General features: G+C 54.3%; 1 protein-coding gene across 1 annotated transcript; it reads right to left on the bottom strand.

Annotated features, from left to right (window-relative positions):
* Positions 1–865: 865 nt before the first annotated feature.
* Positions 866–10,226, bottom strand: GRHPR (glyoxylate and hydroxypyruvate reductase). Its single transcript, XM_086770450.1, has 10 exons — positions 10,104–10,226; positions 9,877–10,007; positions 9,684–9,756; positions 9,114–9,230; positions 8,443–8,531; positions 6,772–6,876; positions 5,442–5,577; positions 4,575–4,705; positions 1,469–1,601; positions 866–1,128 (listed from the first exon to the last, which is right to left on the bottom strand). Exons 1-9 carry the CDS (start codon positions 10,166–10,168, stop codon positions 1,480–1,482), a joined length of 969 nt encoding a protein of 322 aa, XP_086626576.1. The 5' UTR covers positions 10,169–10,226; the 3' UTR covers positions 866–1,128; positions 1,469–1,479.
* Positions 10,227–18,774: the final 8,548 nt, after the last annotated feature.

The raw sequence follows: 18,774 nt of genomic DNA, 5'->3' as shown, positions 1-18,774 counted from the left end.
AGACTGGGAAGGACTGCTGCAGCAGATTCCAAGAAAAGCTGCCCCTTCCAAGCAAGCTCCCCAGAGGAAGTGGTGTAACACTGGGAAAGGGGCTCACTCACTCCTTATTCTTGGGAAGAAAACTGCAAGGCCACAGCCAAGCCCCCTGCTGAAGAAAGTGTGGAACAAGCTGCTCCTGTTCTTAAGAGCATGGCTGGATACTGCAGTGCTGTGCACTCACTGTGCAGGATCCTGCTCCAAACGGCTTGTGGACATGCCCCCTAAAAAACCAGAAAACTGCTTTCTTGACCCTTTCCACCCTTGCAGCAGGAAGGTACTCAGGGATCACACTCAACATGCACACATTCAAAGCAGCATGTCTGAGCAGCTTTAAAGATGTTAAATTCCTGCTGCCACTGCAATGCACTGCGACAGCCACCTTTCTCTTTTCCTTAAGGAAATGTCATTGGGGCATGCTGCCCTCAGACAGGGCATGGTAAGCAGCACACAGGAGCAATCCAAGGAGCATGCCTCACTGATTGTTTCACCACTGGAGGAAGCTTGCCGGGCAGGGCTGGCAGGGAGAGATGGGTTCCAGCTCCCATTTGTAGAAGTGGGACAGTTGTTGCAGGAGGAACAGAACCCCCAAAGCCCCAGAAATGTGCTCATCCAGCTGCTCCTGGCAGCTAGAGGCTTGGCATCTGCTCAAGCTTTCCTTTGACTAACATGTGCCATCTCACGGCTGGGAAAAAAGCACAGCTGGGGAGGGGAGTTTGGGTCGGAACCAGTGAGGGGCTGCAGAACCTCCCAGTATGAATTCTAGTTTGCAACACACTTCAGAGCTGTACCGAGAATGAGTTACTAGATACAAAAAAGGAGCTGGAGATGCCAGGGAAGCCATGCGAGCCTTTTTTGCTTTTCTTTAGACACCCAAAAAACAGAAACATCATGCCTTGGCACCTGTTCACAAGACCTTGTAACGTTTACTTGGCAGCGGGCTGGCAGCAGCTCCCTTGGCAGCAGTGGGCCTCTGCTGATTGCACAATTGCCTCTCCTCCCTTCCTGGATCCAAGCTGGGAGCTCAACTGTGGAACTGCCTGGCCTTTGGCTGTGACCCCAGGAGCCAGGCTTTGAGGACAGGCACTTCAGCAGCAGCTCCCTTATGGTACAACACATACTGGCTAGCAAATACACGACAGTCCTGACACTGCAACTGACACCATCCGTTGTCTGCTGAGCGCAGCAGCGATGTGACCATGGGACTTGCAGCCCCTCGCAGTGCTGCACACTCCGCCATGCGCCTAGGTGCACCCCATTCTCAAATGAAACGAGAAGAACACATTCACTGCTTCTCTTTAATGGCTACAGTGCAGTTCCCTCACTGCAGGCACTGCTGGCGTGCCACTGCAGAGCTGAGGAGGCACAGGACTGGTCTGCAAGGCTTCTCCCAGGAAAGGTAAGGCCAAGTCCTGCTGCCCTGCAACAGCAGGGCTCCAGCCATCACAGCAGCAGTTCGTGAGGCATGGGCTCCCCTCGCAGCCCAGCCAGCAGGTTGTCGGCCGCCAGCACCGCCATAGTGCTTCGTGTGGCATATGTGGCACTCCCGACATGTGGCAGAATCACTGCAGGGGACAGGGAGCGTTACTTGGTCATTCCTTACCTTTACTGACCTCTTGCAGCCTTTTTCAGGGGTCTTCCCATGGTGGGGCAACCTGGGTCCTGCATCAGCTGCTGCTCCCCCAGGAGCTGATATCAGACATGGGGCACGAAACGAAACCATCAGACACTGAGGACTGGAAAAGACATCTGAGAAATGGCTAAATGAGCTATTTTTTAAGTCCTCCAAGTCAAGGACAGTCAGCCAAGAGCGGGTCCTCCTTTCTGCATTCAGGCTTGGTACTCACCTTCCTGCACAGACTCAAGAGTTGGTGGTAGATATAAAATACAATCCCTGTGGCAGATGAACGTGCAGTGAAATTTGTATGCTGTTGCCTGACTGCCATACAGCTTTAGGAGGTTCTGCTCACCAACAGCCATGAACTAACACATACTGGGGCAAAAGCCTGAGGACTGTTACGAAACATTGTGGTTTACAGATGTTTGGGTGCACTGGAAAGACACATGTAGAGACAAACGGTCCCTGCTGAACAGAGCTACATGCTGTAGCAGTCAGGGCAGGGATTTTCATCCACCTATGTCAAAAGGCTCCTTTTATATGCAATGCAAATGAACAAGCCAAAGCTGCTTTAGTGGTAAATTATTGTAATAGTAGTAGTGGAGAGTACTCACCCAAGGTACTGGGTCCTGCCCTGCAGTCTCTGTTTTGTAACAGAGAGCACCTACAGGTAAATGCAAAAGCCTGAGCACCCAGCACACTGCTGCCCCGGGGAGAGAAGGCTCTCCCAAGGACTGTGGGACCATGTAGGTCCTTTCTCCCCCAGCTGAGAACCAGCCTGGGTTCCTTATTCACTGAAAGTAATGTCAACACTTCTTCCTCCTCTAGTTATGCCATGTTCCTCCAGCTGCTGAAACAATTTGGCAGTTTCGAGTGAAATCTGTGAATAGTTTCAGAATCATCAAAGCCTCATTTCTGTAAAATAAATACATATGTATTTATTTTTGTCTTGCTTGGTGTTATTTCAGAGCTCTAAGATCTCTAAAGTCCTGCAAATACTCCCAGAAAGTCTCTGCTTTTATGATTTATCACACTGTCTACTATGGGAACCAAAGTAAACAAAAAATAGTTTTTAGCAAAAAAAAAAAAAAGATAATCAAAGCAACAGCTATGAACCTGTATTTCAGAAATGGACACTCAGTCATGGGCAGTTCCAAATTTTCATGGATGTCTCTACGGTACCTTTTTGGAGCAGACTTTTCCTACTCCAAAAACGTCCTTGCTGGAGAGAGAACATCCTGCTGCCACCTGCACAGCCACTCCAGTACTTTGCCCATGCAAGTGAAGATGTGCACGCCAGATCTCACACTTGGGCTGCAGCTTCCTCTCAACCACATGAGAGGAAGCTGCTCTGGCTCGGCTTGTGCTCTCAGCTCTCAACAGGGCGAGCGTTCAGGTAGGAACAGGCACCCTACCACTGCACCAGTGACAAGAGTTGCAGACAATCACAGATTGTCACATTCTAACTAGAAAGCAGTGCCTTCCCCATGTTGCATTTCTGTCTCTTTTCTCCCTCAAGGGATACACGCGAGCCTGTCTGGCTTGTGTCCGAGTCAGTCCCTCTCAGTAAGCGACCTGGCCCACATGCTCCCTGTGTGGAGGAGGAGAGGAAAGTTCCTGGCCCCGCTGTACAGGAGACAGGCCACGTTACTCACTGAAGGCAACATGAGGGAAGGCAGTGAACTACCTCTAACTCATCCCAGGCTACCGGCCAGCCTGTGGTGCTTGCGAGGACAGAGCTGCACTGGTGCATGGCAAGGCCATGGGACAGCCCCCCACACAGACCCTTCAGTCTGCAACGAGGATCCCAAGAAAATACTGATGGCTGCTAACGTCCTGCACTAAAACGTCATCCTGCCCTACATGGCAGATCTCAGCAAGCTTTTGAGAAAGCACGAGTGAAACTAACAGCTATCAGCTACTGGCCCTGGTTCCAAGTGCTCCTGCCTCCACTCTAGCAGCGTGGTGATGCTGAAGCACAAGAGTGTCTGAGCAAGCCCCTCCCTAACAGGTCTTCCTCATCTGACCTAACCTCCTCTGGAGAAGACATGCACTAGTCCTGGGACCAGCACCTTCCTACCTGCCCGATGTCCATTACCATCCAGAAAACAGGCTGCCTGAGCTCGCTGGGCTGCACTTTCCCAGTGAAAATTGCCTTGGGCTGTCGAGGGGATGCTCATCTCATAGTGTGAGCACTTGCCAGCCTCTTCAGCTCGGGGCTGTCTAATTGCTGACATCTGCTGAGGAACGTGGATGTCAGGACAAGGCCAGCACTTAAATTAACTCTTGCTTTTGAGCACAGGTGCTGAACTTGTGCCTGGCAGCCTGGGGTCACAGTGCACGGGCTAGCTGGTGAGTCCTGCAGTGGCTATAGCACTCCCACAAGGCAGTCTCAGTCCACAAGGCAGTCCACAAGGCAGACTCAGCACTCAGCTTTTTAGCCACATGAGAAGCCTTTCTAGTAGAATATACGCCCAGGATCTTACAGACTACCAGAGCTTGGCAAGGCATGAGTAGGGATTTGGTTTCTCATTAGGGCACCTGCTAAATGTCCTCCATGACTTTCACCCCATGCCTCGGCCCATCAAATGGAGATCCATCAGGAAGGTATTAAAAAATGAGCCGATCTCAGCTGCTTTCTGGAGTACTAAAATACCTCCCACACTTGTTTTACATCACAGTGATGAGGTCTCTTTCCCTCTAGCGGCTCCCTCCATTGTATGATGGGTACCTACAGTCTGGTTAAATACACTTGACCTTTCTGTCCTTCCACATCTCAGTGCTTGTTCACACCGGCAGGCTAACGGGAACAGGAAATCCTTGCCACACGAGCTAGTGAGTACCCAGCCATGGGCATAAGGCACCCGAAGCGCAGGCTGCCAGAGCAGAGCAGGGGCCTGGCTGCCCAGCGGCCACTTACCGCAATTCTTGAGGGAGAGCAGGGGGTGGTCAGGGGGCAGTGGCTCCGGCGTCGTGACATCCAGGCCCGCTGCTGCGATCTGGCCATGGGCCAGTGCGTCGTACAGGTCCTCCTGGTTCACCACAGCACCCCTGGCAAACACAAAGGGAGTGGCCCATGCTACTGCCAAGGGGTCCTATGGGCTCCCAAGGGCACGCAGCTGGGGTGCACAGCCAGGGCACAAGCCATGTGGGACAGCCTGGGTGGTGGTACCAGGATTCCCAGGGCTGCCTGAGTGGAAGTCAAACTCCCTTTGGATGCACTTGAAAAGTGACAAGCTGCTCCTGCTCCTGCTCCAGGCCACCTGCTAGCTGGGAGAAGGGCTGCGTGCCTGAGTGCAAGCAGGCATGGAGGGAGATGCAGGCAGCCCAAGGTGCTCCAGGTGGCTGGGCAGCTGCCGCATGTGGGGCCATACGGGCTCTGCCCTGCCACGGCACCCCAAAGGAGGCAGTGGGAATGGGAGGCTACTGCTGGACTCAGCCAAGGAGCCCTGTCGCAGCCACCTCCATCCCAAGAGCAAGCCTTCTGGTGCCAACAGTCCTCTCCTGGGCAATCCCTTAGCCTCACCCTCCCATCACCCAGCAGCCACCTGTCTGTCCACCCCACCAAGGCAGAAGGCCCTGGGAAGGAGGTAGAGGCTGTAGCCCCCCGAACAACTTATTTTGCCTTTGGCTCGATCCCAAGAGACCTTAGCAGGCCACACACTGGCCAAATGGTCCTGGCAGCTGCAGCCATGTACACGCTACCTGGACTGAGAGGAAGCATATGTCACAGCTTTCTGGATCCCCCCTGCAACCACATCCGCACAGGAGACTGGATTCTGATTACCTGCTCGTGTTGACAAACACAGAGGTCTTCTTCATTCTGGTGAAGAAGTCCTTGTTGCACATTCCCTGGGTGGCCGGAGTCAAAGCGCATGTCACCACAACAAAGTCTGACTCTTCGGCCAGCTTCATGAGAGGGACTGAGTGGAGAAACACAGGTCATAGCTCTGCTCGAGGACCTCAGCAACACAGCTCAGCAACCCTCTTATCCCTAAGATTTTCGCCAGCAAGTGAGTGCTGCTCTAGAGAGACCTGGCCTACCCTTCTTCACAAACAGGGAGACACAAGGACTAGCAAACACCCAACAGAAATGATGCACATTCCTGCAGACACTACTGTAGGGTTTTGATTCACTTATAAACAAAAATCAAGCAATAGAAGAATCCAGTGATGCCTCAGCCATCTGGCCCACAGGAGGCTCTAGTATGCATTTCATGTTTAGCCAGCAAAACGCGGCACCAGCAGTTTATACCAGCACTGAATCTCTGTACAGTACCTACAGAAAACAGCTTATGCCACTTCCACTCCTGAAGGTGAGGAGAGGAAAGCACAAGAAGCAGGACAAAGTCTGCCAATGACTTTGTGCAAAAAAGTACCAGCTGGAAATGTGCTGGCTTTGGATTTAAAAACAGGGACTTGATGCAAGTCTTGGGACTCCAGCAGGCCCACTGAAAAGTCCCGTTCAGCAGCTAAGAGACTTTCCCAGGGTTGGCTGGACTGTGACTTCATTTTAAAGCAGGAGGTTAAAGCTTATGTTTGTTTCCAGCAACCAACATCTACTCCGAGTGAAGATCTGCAGTCAACCTCAGCCTGTCCCCACCCTCCCTGCAGGACATCTCGGTACCTATCCCATGGGGTCCACAGGACCTTCTCCTCCTCCCAGGGGCAGCTGCCACTTTCCCCTCCCTGTCTGTTATATTCCACTTTCTTTGGGGAATGAAACTAACTGGAAATTACAAAGGCACAGACACGGGGGGAAGGTGAAAGGCAAGAGCAGCAGATACAGCCACAGTCACGACTATGGTGGGCAGTCAGGTAGAGCCCAGGCGTGTCCAGCTTTCTGGCTGGAATTGCCCAGCTCAAAGGAGGCAAGTTTCCCTCCCTGACATCCACCACCACAACATGGGAAATGTTTGGGATTCACCATTCCCTCCTTTGGTGCCCCCAGAGCGGTTCACGCCAGCTACACTGAGGAGATGCCCAGAGCCTCCAGCTTGCTCCGTGCCTCCCGCTGGCCCTCCCACCCAGGGTGACACCTCCCCAGAGCCATCCCAGCCATAGTGCTCTGTGCTGCCCTGACCAACTGCTGCTGCTGCTCCTGGCGTCTTTCTTACCGAACTCCGCTTCAAACTCTGCAGCATTCTCTGGTTTTGGGCGACTGCCAGTGTACAAAAACTTCTTGACCCCAAACGGCTTTAGGCGGCGGGCGACTGCCTGTCCTAGGAGTGAGAGAGAAGACTGTCCAGCTGCTGTGCCAGCATCTGCACAAGGCATGCCGCACAGAGACTAGGGCCAGGCCGCAGTGGTCCATCAGGGCTCTCCATGCGGTCCATCCTTTGGCAAGCTTGTGCTCAGTGCAGCTGTGTGGTGCTGCAGCTCCCCCCTCTCCTGAGCCACTCAGTGCTTGGTGCAGTTCCTCAGCTCCCAGGCCCATTCCAACCTAGGGTAAGCCAGGAACAGACCGTGAACACAGTGAACCACAGCGTCAAGGCACCCCCTTGACACACCTGGCTCCTGATGTAAGCAATGGAAATAATAACAACAGTCAATTTTCTCCTGGCGACCTAGTACATTTTAGCCCAAGTTGAAACACAGACGTGTGATATCAGGAACAGCACCAGAATACATCACCATCTGAGTCAGGCTGAAACAGAAAATACCTGATGAAAGTCAATTGTCTTGGACCCTACAAACAGCAACTCTAAATGAGACCCACTGAGCGCTCCTGGATCGCAGCAGGCTGTGACCAGCATCTCCCCTGAGCTGGGACGCCTCTCAGGCAGAGCCTCCTTAGACCAAAGAGGTTTAAGGACCATCTGCCGGCAAAGTTGACGAAAGGCCAGGGCAAAGTTTGACTTCTCAAGGCTCAATTATCACTTGTTGAAGAACGCCGATGCATTGTGAGTATTTACTCTGAACTCAAAAAGGAAGAGGGAACTTTTACCTATAGGCTAGTCCCCTCTACAGAGATATTTCATTAGATCTAAATATCTCTATCTGCGTCTGTGTGTTTTGTCTTTATAGGTACTTACATATATATATATGGATTTAGATACCCTGTAGTAAGTTAGTGTGAATCTTGTCATTCTCAAATCTGTAATTAAGTTGCTGTTTTAATCATAAAATACTTAATTGAATGACATTCTTAATCTTTAAATCAGTTAATGATTAAGTGCTGCTAAATTTAACCTTTGATTTACCTCACAACACTAATAAATCTTAAATTGTTGCCAAATTTTAACTGTGTGTAATATTTCATCCTCAACAGGCAGAACATATTGCTCATTAAAGGGTTGCTGCAGAGGGATGGCTCCTGCCAGGCTGCTTCCAAGCCTGCAGCGTGGCAGGCGTGGGGTAAGGAGTCTTCTGCTGCTCCTCATGCGAGCACTTTCCATAGTGAAACTGCAGAAAGGGAGCCACGGGACATTAAAGCTGAAGCTACTCTAGGGAGCGAACTGAAAAGTGAGGAAAGAAACAGCCATCTGCTGCCAAAGTCCACAACTGAGCTGATGACAAGCACGTCATCTTGGACTTTGTCAGGCCATTTGTTTAACTGGAAATCGAGGACAACGTCCAGTTTGCTGTAGCATTCAGATGCATTAGAAGGCTTAAAACTGTAAGGTTTAGGCCTGATGAGTGACAATCGTTGCTCAGAGAGCCTCTAACCAGCTCTCGTTCTCACAGATTGTAAGTGGTGAGCACTGGGGACATCAACTTGGCTGAACCTCCAAAACCATCCTGCCATCACTGGAGACACACAAATCTCACACCTGACCTGCACTTACCTATTCTCCCCAGACCTATGATGCCCACCGTACTATCAGACAGACCATAGCCACACATCCACAAGGGCTTCCATGTTGTCCAGCCACCACTAGCAGAGAGAGTGAGATAGAAACAGATGTCAGACAGCAGCAGGGGAGAGCCTGCTCACAGCCCAGTCCAACATTCGGGCAAGTACGCCAGACAGTACAATGCTGCGGGTGGCCAGCCCCTCTGGCACAGATCGATGACCTTACAGCCAGCCTCCCTGAGATTCCTGCTTCAAGTGACCTCGGTGGTCCCCTGCAGGGATGTGCTTGGACCTCAGGTGTGCAGCAGCAGCCGGCCTGAGATTGATTCAATTTAGGCACTGCCAGCCACAGCCCTGGCCAGACCTCCCATGCGTGCCTTCCCTGAGACGTCTGTGGTGACTTTGGGTGCCCTCTCCCGCAGGTCCTCTACCTAGCAGAGAGAAGGGAGTTCTGCCCCCCTCACAGTCCCTGAGCAGCATGTCTTCAAAGAGTCACGGAACTGCAGGAGACTCCGCCTTGGCCTGGAAGATGTTTGGCACAAGCCAGGTGAAACTCTGGCTTCAGTCCCATTTCTGTCCTGTGTGGCAGGCTTTCCACTACAGCTCTCAACCCACGGGCTCAGAAGCCAGCCCCTGCTTCAGCTGGCAGCTGCCAATACTCACTTCTTCACCTGCTCCACTGCCTCCGGCAGCCGGCGGCATGCAGCCAGAAGCAAAGCTACAGACAGTTCTGCGGTGGCGTCGGTCAGGACATCGGGGGTGTAGCCCACGCGGATCCCTCTGCAAGGCAAGCACAGGTCTCTGGGGTCAATGCTGCCAGCCTTGGGATGCTACCTCAAAATTTCTGGGCAAGTTGCTGACACTACACCTCTTCCAGGTACCTGCACTACAAGGTGCAAGAGGACATCCCTTTTGGCTTTTCAGCCCTTCCTCCAAAGAGTCTTCTGAACTGCAGCTGGACTGGCGTTATCCTAGCATTACCCTAGCATCTGAAGGCTCCTCCAACCCCACTTGGGGTGACCCTACCGTACCCTAGCAAGAGGGAGGTGCAGGTCGCAAACCCCGTCCAGCCCCATGCTCCACCAAAGTCCACCCGCCCGCGCCGAAGCGGGCAGCTCTGCCGCATGATGAGCAGGACGAGCCCCGAGCTGCCCCCTCCTTCCTCGACACCTCCCGCGGCTGGACCCCGTCCCTCGCAGGGGCAGGGCGAAGGGCTGAGCAGGCGAGGGTTACCGCTTCTTAATCTCGTCCAGGGCGAGGTGGTCAAACCCCACGGACATCGTGCTGATGACTTTCAGGCCGGGCCCTGTAAGACAACACCAGCACGCGGCTGCCCAGCGTCGCCCGGGCGGCGGGGCTGGGCCGGGCCGGGCCGGGACCGGGAAGGGAGCGAGGGGGGGTGTCGGGGGCCGCAGCCCGCACCCACCGGCAGCCTCCAGCACCTCGCGGTCGATGCGGTCGGAGAGGAGGCAGAGCAGCCCGCGCTTCCCCGCCACGCCCGCCAGCAGCTCGGCCCGCGGCACCGGCTCCTCCGAGTCCCACTGCTGGACGCGGCACCTGCGGCGGCAGCGCGGCCCGTCAGCGCCCCGGCGGGAGCGGGAGCGCGGCCAGACCCGCCCCGAGCCGACTCCACCCGCCCGGCCCCGCGCTCACCCGCCGGCCTGCGACAGGACCCGCAGCCCCTCGGCCGGGATCCGCCGTGTCACGAACACCGCCATGGCCGCTCCGCGCCGCGCCCGCCGCACCGACCCCGGCCGCCCCGCCCCAGCGCGGCCCCGTGCACGGCCAGCGCCGGCGGCGCTCAGCGTGAACGCGCGCTAGGGGCGGCTCTGCGCTGCGCATGCACGCGGCGCATGCGCGGCACTCCCGTGCGGCGCAGCCGTGCGGCGCCTGCGTGGAGGGCGGGCGGGGGCTGTGGCTGCCGGCGCCCCGTGCGGAGCTGGCGGGCGCCCGGCGGCTGCTCGCGGCCCGGCCGGCGGGTCTGTCTCTGGGTCGAGGTGTGCGCTCAGGCTGCCGGCGGACCAGCAGCTCGTCGTGAGAGTGGAGGGACCGTAAAGTTTCCTGTGTGGGTCTCCTCTCGCAGCCAGCTTTGCCATGAGCACTGAGAGCAGCAGCCGTCTCTACCCGGGGAACCAGCTGGTGCGGAGCCCGAGTGGGAGCCGGCACCGGACCGTGCCACCACCGCAGACAACCCTTCCCGCAGCGCGGCTGCTCCTGGCGGCGCCCCTCACGCTGCTGTTGGCGCTTGCGCGAGCCCGCAGCACCTCTGTCCCAAGCCAAGTCCTGCGGGGCCTGCTGGTGGGTCTGTCGCACAGGGGGCTGCCACCCCTGCCTTCCACTGGACAGGTGTCCCCAGGCCCCGGCGCTGGCCGCAGGAGAGAAAGGCTAGGGGCCGTTCGAACCACTGGATCAGCGCCCCGGGAAGCGAGGCTCTGTGGATACCCGGACTGCGGAGCCTGGAGCTGGGCGTCCAGCAGGGCTGCAGCAGCAGCCTGGCTGGGACGCTGATGGGGAGCATTTGAGGATAAGAGAGCAGAAGGGGGGATTGCATCGTGGAGAGGGAGATCGGGCCTTTCCGTAGGCCTTTTGGAGATTAGTGACTCCACTGGACTTGGTGTGGAGACTCTAAATCGCAGGAAATGGAGTACGGGTGGGTGGCAGAGGAGACCTGCCTGCCGTGGCACAGCTTGCAGATGTCTGCATTCGGAGCACATCTGCCGATCTGCCTGCCTGCTCTGCTCCTGTGAGCTAGCAGGGGACTGAAATTTACAAGACTCCTGCAGGGTGTTTAAAAGATTTTTTTAAACCTAAGATGATGATTTAATAAAATCTGGCTGGATTCTTACAGATGTCAATGCGCTGGTGGCTCACAAGAGCAGAGCAGACGAGAAGGATAAATTGGGTGCATTCCCTCAGTCGTTCAGACGTGGGTGCGTGCATACAGGTACCTATGCCAATGTGGAGGGCCAAGCGTCCCCTGGTTCCACGGGGCACCCTGCTGTGAACAAGGTATACATGCACACACGTATATGTGTATATATATTTGCATACATGTATTTGGGTTTCTTTTGACTTTTTTCAAATTTCTTGCAACATCAGGGTATTTTCCACAAGCCCTGGAGTCTTCTCCAGAACTGGCAGAAGGGCTGCTACCAAATATTGCAAACTGTGACACTGAACCCTGTCCATTGTCGTCGTGATAATTTCGTACCTTTGTACAAGAAGTACCGCTGTTATGCTATAACGTGTAATGCTATACAATATCATCACCAACCAGCCACGGGCCCCGTAATCTGAGTAAGCAAGGTGGGACAGGAACTACATCAACCAATTTTTAGACATGGCTTTGTTCCAGTGTCATTAGAGTTGGGTTGGTGATGACTTAGAGCATTTCTGCTGGGAGATGGTGGGTTTCTGGGCCAGTGTACAGGGTGATGGGATGGGTGCTCCCAGCTTCTGTTTTGCTGTGGTCACCCAATCCGGTCCCTGACCAGAACCATTTTCAGACCTCTGATCTCTTTCACTTCTACCTCCTGAGGCATCATTTAAGCACTTCTCTCTGTGCTGACCAAAGAGCCATGGAGAAGCCATGACGATCTACCCTGCTGGGACCCAACCTGCATCTCTTAAGCAGCATATATCTACTCCAAAGCAAGAGTAGGAACATGCTAGCCAAGAGGACCAGGGCACCCACCTTGCAGCTCCAGGAAGAGCATTCATCTCCTAAAGGCTCCTCTGTTCAGCTACTTGAAGAGACACTACAGACGAGCCCTGTTCTGACACGTTTCCCCCACAGCAAGGGTCTAGGCTGAGCTGGTTGCCTAAGTTTCACTGATGGAGGACTGCCACCTCTTGCCAGCAATTGATGCTACGGGTGTTGGGTAGTTGTTTAGGATGAGAGTTTCTGCCTCAGAGCCTCCAGTGACGGACTCTGGGAAATTTTCAAAGAGGCAGGCAGAGTAAAGCCTCTCCCAGTGCCAGAAAGGCTTTTCTTGTTAATGGTCAGACTTAAATTTGCTGGAATCTGCTTTATGATTGCAAAATGAACACAGCTAGGTGGGGTGGGGAAGGTTGGGGGGGAGAGAACCAAAAAGAAGGCATGAGGTTGTACAGGAAGGCAGGGTAGAACAGGTATATTGTCTCTGAGCATGAGCACAGGTCTTACCAGTAAAGAAAATGCATCTGTGGATGGAACGGAAGTGGAGTTTCCTGTCCCAGAATATCTAGCTGGGATTCCTGCTGCTGCTCCACAGCAGGTGCTCCACAGGCTTGTGTCGTGTGCGAGATGGGGATGGCTTGCAGCGTACCCCCCACACAGGTGTTGACTTGAGAAAGAGGACGATCTACAGGCTCATGCCCCAGACTCCTGTCTGGCAGTGTGACCGTGGGGCAGAGCCTGGCTGGGTCACCGTGGTTCACCGCGCTGGTCTGTTGGGAACAAAAAGTGTCCCCCACAGGGCTTCTTCCTTCCTCCTATCCCCTACAGGGCCCTGGGAGATAAGAGCCTTCATTATCAGATGGAAGCTCTAACAAGGGGGCTAGAGAGAGCCCGGAGTGCACAACCATCTGATCTTAGAGGGAGTTTTATAGCAGACGTGGGGACCCACGGCTTACAGTGCTTTCCTCTGGCACGAATCATCTGTGCTATGTGAGGTATCCTCTTATCTAATGAGGCTGTACTCTACTGGTGGGATTTCCCTTTCTCATGGTGCATGTCTGCTCGCACTGTCAGTATGTTGTCAGATTATGCCAGCAGAATCCATTTTATTTGTTAATAATTGCTTGAAAATTTATTTTATTTTCTTGAGCTAGGTTATCATTAGAGCTAACATCTTATCTCCCTCTCTGATCATGTAAGGATTTGTGTCAGGAGTATATGCTCTCCAGCATGACATCTCCGCGCTAATCTTGTAGCGCAGTGGCTGCAAGGGCTTTCCTTTCCCTCTTCTTGCTGCCTCCCCTGCTAAAGCAGGTGAATGCAGTGGTGTCGCTCATTTGGGAGAACGTGCCGGTGCTGCTGGTGCCCCATGCTGCCGGATCCAGCACGCCACACTCAGAGGCAACGTCTGAACACCTGGCCAGTTCCTCCAGTGGCACCAGTATGAGCAAAATGGAGACTACCAGACAAAACAAAACAGACAATGCTGGCAAAAGTGTTGTTTTATCAGTACACTTAAATGCACAGAGTGCTTTTAAACAGGCTCCTTAGCTGTGTGGATTCGAATTCAAAGTCCATACTATACATGTGCAGAAGCCCTTTCCTTGGGTGCCTTGGCTTGTCACCACCCTCCTGGGCCACAGCTCCCGCCACAGGCACGCAGTGCTCTGTGGGACCCGCTCAGCAAACACACCCCGTGCACGGTCTAAGATGCCTCAGAAAATCACTGCTCCGTAGGAAGAGCTTGTGACAACATGATCGGGGCAAGGGCAAGGCAACATGTTCTTCCCTGTGTGCAGCTGGCAGTCGGCTCTGGCTGGGCGAAGCCAGCCTCTCAGGCCAGGCCTGAGGACATTTTGCTTGCAGGCTAAGCCCTGCTCCTTTGCATCATGTCACTCGCAATTTGGTGACAAAATTATTTTGCATCACAAGGGCCAGTGGCAGCCGAGGTCTATGTGCCTCTTCACTTCACAGGTCACAGCCCACTGGGGCGAGAGACTCGCTGCTTCTTGGAAAGGTGATAGCTCCTCAGCCCCTGCGGAGGCCAGGCTGCTGTCAGTGCTATGCATGTGTTACAGGTGTCCTCTGTGGCGGGGTGCAGCTCAGAGTCACAGGGTCCTGAGGCTGAAGGCACCGCCGGAGGTCACCTTGTCCAACCTCTGCTCAAAGCAGACTCACCTAGAGCTGGTTACCTGGGGCTGTGTCCAGCTGGGATCGGGATATCTCCGTGGATAGAGGCTCCACAACCTCTTCGGGTAACTGGTTCCAGTATTCAGCCATCCTCAGAGTGAAAACACATCATGGAGCAGATTCTCCTGGAAACCATGCTAAGGCACATGGAGAGCAAGGAGGTGGTTGGTGACAGCCAACATGGCTTCACCAAGGGCAGATCGTGCCTGACCAACTTGGTGGCCTTCTATGACGGGGTGACGGCATTGGTGGACAAGGGATGAGCAACAGACATCATCTACCTGGACTTGTGCAAAGCTTTTGACACTGTCCCGCACGACATCCTTCTCTCTAAACTGGAGAGGCATGGCTTTGATGGACGGACCACTTGGTGGCTAAGGAGTTGGCTGGATGGCCCACTCAGAGAGTGGTGGTCAATGGCTCAATGTCCATGTGGAGACCGGTCACGAGTGGCGTCCCTCAGGGGTCTGTGCTGGGGCCGGCCCTGTTCAACATCTTTGTGGGTGACATGGACAGTGGGATAGAGTGCACCCTCAGCAAGTTCACCGATGACACCAAGCTGTGTGGTGCCATCGACACCCTGGAGGGGAGGGATGCCATCCAGAGGGACCTTGACAGGCTGGAGAGGTGGGCCTGTGCCAAACTCATGAAGTTCAACCAGGCCAAATGCAAGGTCCTGCACCTGGGTCATGGCAATCCCAGGCACAAATACAGGCTGGGCGGAGAATGGATGGAGAGCAGCCCTGAGGAGAAGGACTTGGGAGTGCTGGTGGACAAGAAGCTCAACATGAGCCGGCAATGCGCCCTTGGGGCCCAGAAGGCCAACCGCATCCTGGGCTGCATCAAGAGGAGCATGGCCAGCAGGTCGAGGGAGGTGATTCTCCCCCTCTACTCTGCCCTGGTGAGACCCCACCTGGAGTACTGTTTCCAGTTCTGGAGCCCCCAACATAGGAAGGACATGGACCAGTTGGAGAAGGTCCAGAGGAGGGCCACAAAGATGATAAAAGGGCTGGAGCACCTTTCCTATGAGGACAGGCTGAGAGAGCTGGGGCTGTTCAGCCTGGAGAAGAGGAGGCTCCGGGGAGACCTTATAGCAGTCTTCCAGTACCTCAAGGGGGCCTACAAGAAAGATGGGGAGAGGCTGTTCAGTAGGGTCTGTTGTGATAGGACGAGGGGTAATGGTTTTAAGATAGAGGGAGGTAGATTTAGATTGGATATTAGGAAAAAGTTTTTACAATGCGAGTTACAGAACACTGGCCCAGGTTGCCCAGAAAGGTGGTGGAAGCCCCATCCCTGGAAACATTCAAGGCCAGGCTGGATGAGGCTCTGAGCAACCTGATCTAGTTGGGGATGCCCCTGCTCCTTGCAGGGGGGTTGGACTAGATGACCTTTGAAGGTCCCTTCCAACTCTAACTATTCTATGATTCTATGATTTTTCTGCTGTTTTCAGTGAAATTTCCTGTGTTTCAGGGTGTGCCCATTGCCCTGCCACTGGGCTCCGCTGAGAAGAGCCTTGCTCTCACATCCTCATTCCCCAGCCACATATTTATACATAGAGACAGGACCCCCTAAGCCTTCTCTTTTCTCAGCTCCTGTGCTGGTGAAAACTGTGTTGTCAGGCCAGGGACAACTGAGAGTGCACTTGAGACCACTCCTAACAACCATGGCTGCCTCCCCAGCATCACCCATCTCAAGCACTGCTTGAAGCGTCATGGGACTGCATGCTTGATTCTAAAAAGCAGGAGTTTCGTGAGCACAGGACAAATGGAGCTTGGTTCCCTGTCAGCTTCTGCCTTGTGGATGACTGTGTTCGCTGTCGAAGGAGGTGGAGTCTCACTGAAGTGTTCCCTGGGGATGAGGATGGAGTGAGTGAAGGTGCTGATCTTGCAAGACTTGAGTCTTATGAACAGCCCTCCCCTCCACGGGACACTGGCAAGGTCCTGGCCCTCTGCATGTCCTCCTCTTACCCTGAAGGCTGTAGAGATGTGGCTCATATCTCCAGACGCAGACTGCAAATTGAACTGGCCAGACATTTTGAGCCAGTAATTTGGAGGAGAGAGCACCTGGTGCCATTTATTTGAGTAGGGGGAGCGCAATCTTGTTACCTCACCTTCCAGAGCAGGGGTGTCTGCTGACACACATCCCCTCCCTCTCTGCAGAGATGAGGGCTGTGATGTCTGATTCTTGTCTGCCCACCACTGTTGGCTCTTCCCAAACGTGCATGAAACCCCTGTCCACTTCCATCCCAGTCTGGCTGCAGTCCCGCTTGCTCAGGCTGGGGGAAGGAAGGAGGCAGGGCCAGGGCCTCTGCGAGGCACAGGGGGATGCCTGCCTGCAGCCGCTGCGGTGCTGCCAGCCTGCAGCACCGGCCAGCTCCTGCCTAGCTAGGACTTGTGGATGTAGGAGGAGATGGGGAGCACGGCAGGAGAGCAGGAGGGACTGGGGCAGGACTGTGAAGTCTAGGGGAAACGGATGGGGATTTCACGGGTGCAGCTGCTGGGAGGTGGGAAGGTCTGTAGGAAATCAGGCAGCAGACCATACGGCACACCCAGAGGGGTGTCCAGCTGCCCCACCGCTGCAGGGACCGAAGCAGGTTGAAGCCGTTGCTGGCTGGGCAGACCTACTTGTCCTTCGGGGCAGAGAGCAGCAGCCTGGTGCCTGCACTGTCTCTCTCCACCGTGGGTGCTCCCATCCCACCACCTGCTCCTGGGGCTGGCCTGTCCCCGGTGCTTTGGACCTTTCAGAGCGGGACTATCAGTAAGCCACCCCAAAAAATAACCTCTATTAATTAGCACTTCACCTGCATGCTGAAGTTGTGCCCTTTGCAAAACAGGGGCAGTGACTATTTCTAGGCCTGGGTGGTCTCTGTATGCAGAGGGGTGTTCAGTCTGTCCATGAGCCTTGCGCTGCCTGGCTCAAGGGCATGCCACAGCCACACACAGAGAAGCTGTTTCCTTTCCTCAGTTTTATACCGGATGCCATTCAACCGGATGTTCCTGTCTTCTTGTCCCATGGGACAAACGGGATAGCAATTCCCGGTTTCCCATTGTGGTCTTTTATAGGTATTATGTACCTGTATGTGTGTATGACCCCGATGTAAATGCGTAATTTGCATTTAATATTTTTTGTATTTCCTCTAGTACCCTTCTTTTGGTGGAATGCCAGCCTGCGCTGCCTCTCCGCAGCAGCCGCAGCCAGCCCTCTGCTCCTTTGTGCATGCCGTGAAGGTGAATGTGTGAGGCTTCACCATGGCATCTGTAGCTGTCACAGTATTCCCATCTTTTCATTCTGAACTGTATTCCCACTGTGTTTGAGCCGTTGCCTCCTCGGCCATGGCAGGCCACTAGCACGAGTGGCTGCGGGGAGGCCAGCACAGCTGTCCTGCTGCCTCCACCTGCTCCTCGTGGCTTTGCACCACCACTGTCGTCCGCCATCGCCTCTTCCACAGAGTTGCCTTTGCTCACTCCTTCTGAAGTGCTGTACAGTGTCCATCACTCTGCCTGACCTGAGGACACCTTGTAGCCTTTCCTTGCTCTACCACACTTTGCTTCGCCCCAGAGTTTCAGATTGTTAAAGTAATTAATCGCTCTCTCATCTGTGACCTGGCATCTTTCCTGTTATCTGGACACCCTGGTGAAAGCTGAGCGTAAATTCTGTTTTTACCATCTGGCTTGTTTCAAGCAGACCTTCAGACCATTTCACCCCTGTGAAATTTTGCAGAGCTCTGCAAAACCTTTCTGAAAGCTGAAATGAGCGAGATGAATGGATGCCATGGCTTCCTCTGCTTGCTCAGGCAGCTGGGCTGCTGCCGGAGGAGTGGGGATGCTGGGTGCCTCCCAGCCACGTCCAGGGCCAGTTTTAATTTCCTCCTGTACAAACTTGCAGGGGTTTGCCTTACCAGCTAGCAGATTCGCAGATTGATGTTGTCCCATCTGGAAAAGCCTTGCCATGGGAATAGCCTCCCTGAACTCTGTTTTTGCATTTCCTCTGTGTGAGGCTGTTTGATTCCCAATGCTTTGCTTTTATTTTTTTCCTGCTGGTGGGCTCAGTGCAAAAAGAGCCAACTGGCCATCTGAGTCAGGAGGCAGCCATCAGAGACGTGTCCAAGCTTTGCCCAGCGTCTGTGAGCCAAGGGCCACTGCCAGTGGGGCCATGGAGCTGCTGAGCTGAGCAGCCGCCCACGCCAGTGATTCTGGGGTGCGTGCTCCACCAGAGGTGGACATGTTACCCTCCGGGGCAGAACAGGAGTTTGATGGGATTTTAGGAGTGCATGTCAAGGCTGGAGAAAAACAACCACTGGCTTTCACCATATGAAGGTGATGTCCTTTGAAATCCATGTCACTCCTGGCAAAGCTTGCAGCTCTGTAGGGAATACAGGAGTGTGGAGGTGTGGCAGCCCCTTGCAAATAGCCAGCAGAACGGCTGGGTCTCCGTCTGTCCATCCACCCCATCTCAGCCATGCATCCCAGCCATGCA

The sequence above is a fragment of the Chlamydotis macqueenii genome, chromosome Z (assembly GCF_036417535.1).
Source record: "Chlamydotis macqueenii isolate bChlMac1 chromosome Z, bChlMac1.mat, whole genome shotgun sequence".
NCBI classification, from domain to species: Eukaryota; Metazoa; Chordata; class Aves; order Otidiformes; family Otididae; genus Chlamydotis; species Chlamydotis macqueenii.
This window is presented reverse-complemented; position numbering and strand designations above follow the sequence as displayed.